Source organism: Medicago truncatula, chromosome 8 (genome assembly GCF_003473485.1).
Source record: "Medicago truncatula cultivar Jemalong A17 chromosome 8, MtrunA17r5.0-ANR, whole genome shotgun sequence".
Classification (NCBI taxonomy): domain Eukaryota; kingdom Viridiplantae; phylum Streptophyta; class Magnoliopsida; order Fabales; family Fabaceae; genus Medicago; species Medicago truncatula.
Window position 1 is genome coordinate 7,726,186 of NC_053049.1, and position 8,551 is coordinate 7,734,736.

At 29.6% G+C, this 8,551-nt stretch overlaps 1 protein-coding gene across 1 annotated transcript; it reads left to right on the top strand.

Annotated features, from left to right (window-relative positions):
• The first annotated feature begins 1,458 nt into the window (after nucleotides 1-1,458).
• Nucleotides 1,459-6,500, top strand: LOC11428628 (potassium transporter 5). Its single transcript, XM_003627311.3, has 9 exons — nucleotides 1,459-1,723; nucleotides 2,312-2,534; nucleotides 2,653-2,889; nucleotides 3,704-3,745; nucleotides 3,870-4,130; nucleotides 4,391-4,443; nucleotides 4,684-4,798; nucleotides 4,910-5,164; nucleotides 5,358-6,500. Exons 1-9 carry the CDS (start codon nucleotides 1,562-1,564, stop codon nucleotides 6,308-6,310), a joined length of 2,301 nt encoding a protein of 766 aa, XP_003627359.2. The 5' UTR covers nucleotides 1,459-1,561; the 3' UTR covers nucleotides 6,311-6,500.
• Nucleotides 6,501-8,551: the final 2,051 nt, after the last annotated feature.

Sequence of the window (8,551 nt, forward strand, 5' to 3'; positions counted from 1 at the left end):
TTTTGGTCCTCTAATTATAAAACATTTCAATTTGGTTCTATAAGTCTTCCTCCGTTTCTTAATATGGTCCTCTCCGTTAGTTTTTTAATGTCTAAATTTTTTTATGTGATTTTAACCATTTGATTGTATGTCCATTGTATCTAATCTTCTTCTTCTTCCTCATGTCTTCATTAACTTTTTCAGATTTTTTTTCATTTCAAAAACCTAAATCCATTCTCTGTAATTGAAACTAAAATTCACAACCTCAGATTTACAACATCACAAAAAATCAGTAATCAAAATAACTCAAAAATGAAATCTGAGTTCCATCAACAGTCGCCATAACAGAGAAGAAAGAACAATTCATCCTAATTTCTTTAATCCCTTTAAACCTCCCATTTTTGGTTCTGAATCAATCAATAGCCATTTCTTCTTCTTCTAATGAATTTGATTCGAAATCCAAAAATTCAATGATCTAGATGAAGAAAATTAAGGAAAAGAAAAGAAAAGGAAAATCAGAAAAGGAAAGAAGAAGAAAAATGGGAAAGAAAGATAACGAGGGGAAGAGGAAAAAAAGAAAGAAAAAGAAAAGGAAAAAATGAGGAGAAAGTTTGACCAAAAAAAAATGAGGAGAAAGAAGAAAAAATTATGGGTTGGTATGAAAAATGGAGGAAAAATTAAGTTAAAGATGATTAATCGGAGGATGAAGAATGGAGGAAAAATTAGTTAATAAATGGTACACTATAAGATAGAATAGACATGCACAATCTAACGATCTTCTTTTTAACTAAAATATCAAATGGTTAAAATTAAAAAACTTAGTAAGGTCTATGGAGGACCACCTATAATGTTGGTCCACCTTAGACATTTAGTGTTAAAAACAGACGAAAATGACCAAAATGATAACGGCATAAGAGTTATGAGACCAAATTGAAACACTTTATAGTTAGATGATCAAAATGAAAATAAAAAATAAGTTAAGGAATCAAAACATGTATTAAACCTATTATTTACTACGATTTTATGCACTTGTGAGTATTTGCCCTTTCATCCATCAAATACCCAATTCACTCAAAAATAATGTAAATAAACTCTATCACAATTTTGTAATAATTAAACATTTGACCAACACTTATAGTCAAAATTCCCTATAAAAAAAAAACTTATAGTCAAAATAAGCATTAATTAATTTACTATATCACGTTACACAAAATAATATTATTTTATCATATTTTGATTGCAATTATTTTCAATATATATTAATTTTTATGACAAATATACTATACTTACTCCTTAAGAATTTTATCATATCTTTTTTTTTTGAACAAAGAATTTTATCATATCTTGATTGCAATTAATATATATTGAAAATAATTGCAATCAATTTGTTATGGTAATCATGAATTAGATGGTTCATGGTATGTAACCAAAAAAAAGATGGTTCATGGTCAAACATAAATATCCTTTTTTTTTTTTTTTTTCAAGGAAAGTATATTTAATTCTTGTGATATCCTCCTATATAAACCCCTTGCCATTGTATAGATAAAAAAAATGTCTCAATTGTAAAACGTATCGATCCCCAATGTCTACTGAAGGAGATTGTACAAACATGGAGGAAGTAGAGATAAAAAAGTGGAAGGAGACAATGAACAAGAAGAGCCTCAAAGAAAGAACGACATCAATGGCTAACTCACTCACTATTGAGGCTGGAATAGTTTCCAACATCACTAATCACTCTTCAAAGGTTTCTCTACCAATTGTTTTTTCATCTTCTCTTTTTTCTCTCATTGAATTATCTCTTTCCAGTTTCCACACACATATACAATGAAATTAATCTTTATAGTTACGTACATAAATGATACTATGAATCGTTGAATTTGTCAAAATCTATTCCATGATCTCTCAACTTACATATACTTTGAATCAGTGAATTTGTCTAAATATTTTTCCATGATCTCTTACTGATGATCCATTCTTGTGTAACCAAGGTGGAGAAGAAAATTCTTCCATGATATCTTTTTTCCAATTCCCGTAAGTGATTTGTATTGAATTAGTGATACGGTGGTATTCGAGTGATTATGCTTCCATATGCTAAACAAATTCCATAAGCCATTTAAAAAGGGTTGAAGGGTGTTTTTGTTAAATTGGAGTGTAACCGAAATTTCATGGGTGTAATTAGAATAAATCTTAAATTAATTAGTTCACGTTGCCATTTTCTTTTTATTGAAAATAATAAATAAATTATGTTGTAAATTAGATGCATTTTTGTCCATTTGGATTAAATTTATAATTATAATTACTTGTTTCTTGAATGTTGATTATTAATTAATAGTTGGGTTGGATGGCTACTCTTGCTTTGACATTTCAAAGTTTGGGAGTTGTATATGGTGATATTGGAACATCTCCACTTTATGTTCTTGCAAGCACCTTTCCAAAGGGTATTGATCACACTGATGACATTCTTGGGGTCTTATCTCTCATATATTACACCATTTTGGCACTCCCATTGCTCAAATATGTCTTTATTGTACTTAAGGCTAACGACAATGGCAATGGTAAGATATCATGTTTACTACACATAACTAAATAATACTTTTGGTTAAAAAAAAAAAAAAGCAAAATAATAGTACATAAGTAAAATATTTAATGAGATTGTTTTGGCTTTTTATTTAGGTGGGGCATTTGCACTATATTCATTGCTATGTAGGCATGCCAATGTGAGTTTGATTCCAAATCAACAACCAGAGGACATGGAGCTTTCTAACTACAAATTAGAAACACCATCTAGCAACCAACAATTGAAGAAGAAGCTTGAAAATAGTCATTTTGCACGTGTTCTTCTTTTATTTATGACTATATTGGGAACTACCATGGTTATAGGTGATGGGGTTTTCACTCCACCAATGTCAGGTTAATTATTAACTTTCACCTTTACAGTTTTGTCTACTAAATTTTACTCATCACCACAAGTAAGTAAACATATGTATTGAGAAAAAAACAAAATAATACAAATTGGTAATTATTACACCATGTGCACAATGCATTAAAAGAGAGTGAAACATAGCTTTAAGTGATACTACAATTAGCTTAAGTGTAGTACAGTTACATCTTGTATATATATGTATGATTGTATGTATTGAGAAAAAAACAAAATAATACAAATTGGTAATTATTACACCATGTGCACAATGCATCAAAAGAGAGTGAAACATAACTTTAAGTGATACTACAATTAGCTTAAGTGTAGTACAGTTACATCTTGTATATATATGTATGATTGTATGTATTGAGAAAAAAACAAAATAATACAAATTGGTAATTATTACACCATGTGCACAATGCATCAAAAGAGAGTGAAACATAACTTTAAGTGATACTACAATTAGCTTAAGTGTAGTACAGTTACATCTTGTATATATATGTATGATTGTACTCACTTCATTCACAAGCAATAAGAATCATTTTCACATTTTCTCTAGTTTCATAATAGTAATCAAATTGACCGCTCTAGTAATTATTAGTAAAGCACAACGTGTCTTACCAAAATGTCTGATGGAAAAAAGATTAAAATCTTGGTCAAACATTGACATGTTCACAAAAACTATAAAGAAAATAATACTTCTATATGCAATGTTTTTTTTAGAGATATTATATGCAATGTTATTGACCATTTTTTAACATTGGATGGACTTGACAAAAATATTTTGCTCAATTGTACATGCAGTTATTTCAGCAGTAAACGGAATCAGTTCTAAATTGGGTCAAGGTATTTAATTTAAGAAGACTTCAAATTTTTATTTACTTATTTATTCTTTTTTTGTGTGTTTTTTTCCTAATGATTTATTTTGTGTTGTAATTATTATAATATTTTGCTTATTTTTCACTTTCAGATTATGTTGTGAGTATCACTATAGCAATATTGGTGATCCTTTTTTGTGCACAAAGATTTGGTACTAGCAAAGTAGGATTTTCATTTGCTCCAATTTTAACCATATGGTTTATATTAATTGGAGCAACTGGTATTTACAACGTGTTCAAATATGATGTCAGAGTATTACTTGCTATCAATCCAAAATATATTGTTGATTACTTCCAACGCAATGGAAAAAATGCGTGGATGTCATTAGGTGGAGTATTTTTATGCATCTCAGGTATAATTCACATTGTTATTTTCCTATGCAATGGTAGAGTGCATCGAATATGAATCTTAATATTTTTAGTACATTTTGATGAAATATTACATTTTTCCCAATTATTATTATAAAATTTATTTTTTGTCCAAAAATTGTAAGGGTTTAGCATTGAACATTTTTGGGAGGTCCATATTTTACAAGCCTGTAATTTTTAAATTTTTTATTTGAGTTCTCTTTTATTTTAATATTCAAATATATGTATTTATGCTTAATTTTAGGTTGTGAGGCCATGTTTGCTGACTTGGGTCACTTCAACGTTCGAGCCATCCAAGTAAGTATTATTAAATTGGAATTAACTTTTGTGCTAAAATGAAAAATCGCAATGATTTAATTATGTGAAAAAATTGTGATATGTTATTACGTAAAAAGTAGTACAAAATTAATGCAAATGACAAAAGAAAAAAGTGTGGTGATTTTCTATATAAAAAATAATATAGAACTTTGTATTTGAAAATTAGATCTTTATTATAATTACACACTTGCACTATTGATGTATATATACATTTTGCAGATGAGCTTCTCTTTTATTACACTTCCAGCAATATTGGCAGCATATAGTGGACAAGCAGCATATCTTAGAAAGTTTCCCCACACTGTGTCAAATATTTTCTATGAATGCATACCCGGTACAATATTAATTAATTTTTAAAGATATATTTATACACGTAGGTTTAAACATTTTTTATTTAATTATCAAAGGTTTTATCAATGTTAATTATCTTGTAATATCCATGTAGGTCCTTTGTATTGGCCAACATTTGTTGTTGCGGTTGTTGCTTCCATCATAGCTAGCCAAGCAATAGTTTCCGCAGCATTTTCCATTATATCTCAAGCTTTAAGTATGGGTTGTTTCCCAAGGGTTAAGGTTGTGCACACTTCTACCAAACATCAAGGCCAAGTTTATATTCCTGAAATCAATTATATGCTTATGGTTGCATGTATTGTGGTTACTGCTCTCTTTAGAAGCTCGGAAAAACTGAGCAACGCATATGGTAATTATGCTTCAACATATCTCTCTCCCTCTCTCTATTTGTATATATATGTGTGTGTGTGTCACGTATATTCTTTAGAATATATAGATAGATATATGTGATATATATATATACCATATCCCCTCTTATATATTTACTGGTATATGTAAAATTTACAATATCATGACAATGTCGAGCGTTATGTTTTATGCAGGGGTTGCAATAGTTTGTGATATGGTCATCACAACATTCTTGGTTTCCGTTGTAATGTTGATTGTATGGAAGAAAAGCATATGGAAAGTATCTCTCTTTTGTATACCATTTGGTTGCATTGAGTTAGTTTATTTATCGGCACAAATGGTAAAGTTCAAAGAAGGTGGTTTTCTTCCTTTAGTATCTGCAGTCATCTTCACTGTGGTAATGGCAATATGGTTTTATGCACAAAAAGAAAGGTACATGTTTGAACTCAAGAATAAAGTCTCTTCCGAGTATTTGTTAAAATTGGTGAATGATCTAAACACAAATCGCATGCCTGGAATTGGAGTTTTGTATTGTGAGCTAGTACAAGGAATTCCTCCAATATTCCTTCACTTCATTGCCAACATACCAACTATTCATTCAGTTGTTGTATTTGTTTCCATTAAGGCAATTCCAATTACTAGTGTTGCATTGGAAGAGAAGTTTCTATTTCAACATGTGGAGCCAAGAGAATGGAAAATATTTCGTTGCATTGTAAGGCATGGTTACAACGATGTAATTGGAGATTCTATGGAGTTTGAGTCTCAATTGGTGCAACATCTAAAGGAATTTATTACACAAGAAAGTAAGTATATGTTTGATCTTGAAAAAACAACAAAATGTGAAGAAGATGGTGATGATGAAGAAAAATCTATATCTTTGTCATGTGCATCTTTGAATTCAATTCAATCACTGGATATGGTTGAAGGAATTGAAAATGAGATAAAGGTTATAGATAAGGCATTGGAAAAAGGTGTAGTGTATATGCTAGGGGAAACAGAGGTAGTGGCAGATCCAAAATCATCATTCTTAAATAAGATTGTTGTCAGCGCATATAACTTTTTAGGAAGGAACTTTCAACAAAGAGATGAGTTGATGGCTATCCCTCGCAAGAAGCTTATAAAGGTTGGAATGACATATGAAATATGATGCTCAGGAAATTAAGATATATATGAAACTGGTATTTTATTAAAGAAATAATTAGAGTTGTACTTTACATTTTGTTTACTTGTCGTTAAGCTTATTTTAATATGTAAACTTTGTTTTTTGTTTCTCATTTTCACAAACACAATGAACCTCTATATTTGACTATGTATATCCGGTTGCCTCTTGTTGGTTTTTTTTATTTGGTCAGAGCCTCTTTTTGGTTTTATATCGTTAAAAAAATCACTCTCTCCTCCATCGAAGCCATTCTCATCCTCAACCATTGTTTTTTGAAAGATTCTCATCCTCAACCATGGTTTGGTGCTTAATAAGTAAGGACTTTTTTAAATTTCTAATAACCTTGCCATCTGTGATTAACTATGAACAATTGAACACTTGAAATGAGTGCCTTTTTATTTCAAAGTTTAGCTGAAAAAGACATGGTTATTGAAGGCATGGGTGGGCGAACAAGAAAGTGAAAACTCCAACGAACCCTTTTGGAGGAACTAAAAAACAAAGAACACCAATTTGATGATTAAATTGTTCATTTATGCTTTAAGTTTTAAGAAGACATGTTTAAGAATGCATTTAACATGAATTAGTGTGTTCTAAATTCAATAAGGTGCACATTCATTCCTTCTAAGATATCTTTATGAATGATAAATGATTCAACATCATTTCGACAAATTCATCTGTCGACATTCTTAATGAAATCATTCTAATATTCTTAAAATGCATTTCTAAATAAGTTCTTGTTGTAAAATGCAACTTGAATCATTCTTACTTTTAATGATTCATCTAAACTTTATTCCCAAGATGACATATCATGATATGCCTTAGAATTGGATCATAAAAATACCTTAATTATAAAATTTCATAATTGTATGAAATTTGATGATGTTCATAAAATTTGTTCTAGTTTACTCATTAACATATTCATTTCCTAATTCTTAAGTGATATATTTTGAAAATTGTTTTTGCAAATATGTTAATATGGATTATGAAAATTTCATTCTCCAAACATGTTTTTAAATTGATCCTAATTTAAGATTTATCATTGAAAGATTTTCAAAAGAAACACATCATTTGTTCTTGAACTTTTTATGATGTTGAGAATGTTCTCATCACAAAGATCAATTAAAATGTGCATGTATAAGCCTAATGAATTAACACTTGTGTAAGTTCATATTTTTTAGGCAAAACTTTAAATGTATATTGATTGCATTATTAATCAATATCTTGTTATGTAAATGTCTTTCTATATCTTTTATAGAAAACATATCCCTTATCATTAATACGCTAAAACTCCATGAGTTAGTCTCTTAATCATAATGGATGATAGACATGAGATTTAGAACAAGAAAAATGTCAAAATATCATGATTTCGATAATACAATATATGTCATATGTATTTTCATGAATTGATTTTCGATGACTTATCTAAAAATCATATTCAATGTCTTTCAATATGAATATTTTAATGGAGTTTTATCGTTGATAAGATTTCAACAAAATAAAATAAAATAAAAATCATATTTAATAAGAGAATAATTGTGTGAATTGTTAATAAATCCCTTACTCTTAATGCTTGTCAAGTCTGGCTATCATTAACCATATGATTTTCCCTCTAATTACGTACCTTGCATTAATTACTGATTAGGTTAACCCCAAATATTTTCCCTCCAAAATGTTCTGATTTTGAATTTCTTTGGCAAATGTTGTGGTCATTTTTTGTTTGCCATGTTGTTTGTAACCCTTTAGTGTTCCATGCATGCGTTTTCCAAGCTTAAAAAAATACAACATTAATAAGAGCCTTTTGACTTCTGTAACGCTCCTATTTCTATTAAAGCAATTAAACATGCGAATAATACATTTATTCAAGAAATAGAGGCTACGCCACATTCAAAATTCAAAAAACCAATAAACATGTATATAAACCTCAACAGTCGCAGCGGAATATAAACCAGAGTAAATCCAAGTATACATGTTATGAATTAATAAATTACATCAACATAGATACATCTCAAAAATCCCAGCAAACGGGTAATCTCCAAACATCACAAAATCCAAAAATAACCTAATCTAGACCGACACAACGAAGCCTAGATCAGAGCCGACTAAACATCTAAACACCGATATCGGAGAAGCTCCCAATATCCACCAAGCACAAAAACTCACCAATCATCTAATCCTGCACAACGTCTACCCATCCATACAGATAGGCAGGCGGTCCATAACAGATCCACT

Excerpts from the sequence above, each read along its gene's own strand:
- LOC11428628 (XM_003627311.3), top strand. The coding sequence starts at position 1,562 with ATGTCTACTGAAGGAGATTGTACAAACATGGAGGAAGTAGAGATAAAA. Across the intron at positions 2,890-3,703 it reads TTTCACTCCACCAATGTCAG|TTATTTCAGCAGTAAACGGA; the intron begins GTTAATTATTAA and ends TTGTACATGCAG. Across the intron at positions 4,799-4,909 it reads TTTCTATGAATGCATACCCG|GTCCTTTGTATTGGCCAACA; the intron begins GTACAATATTAA and ends ATATCCATGTAG.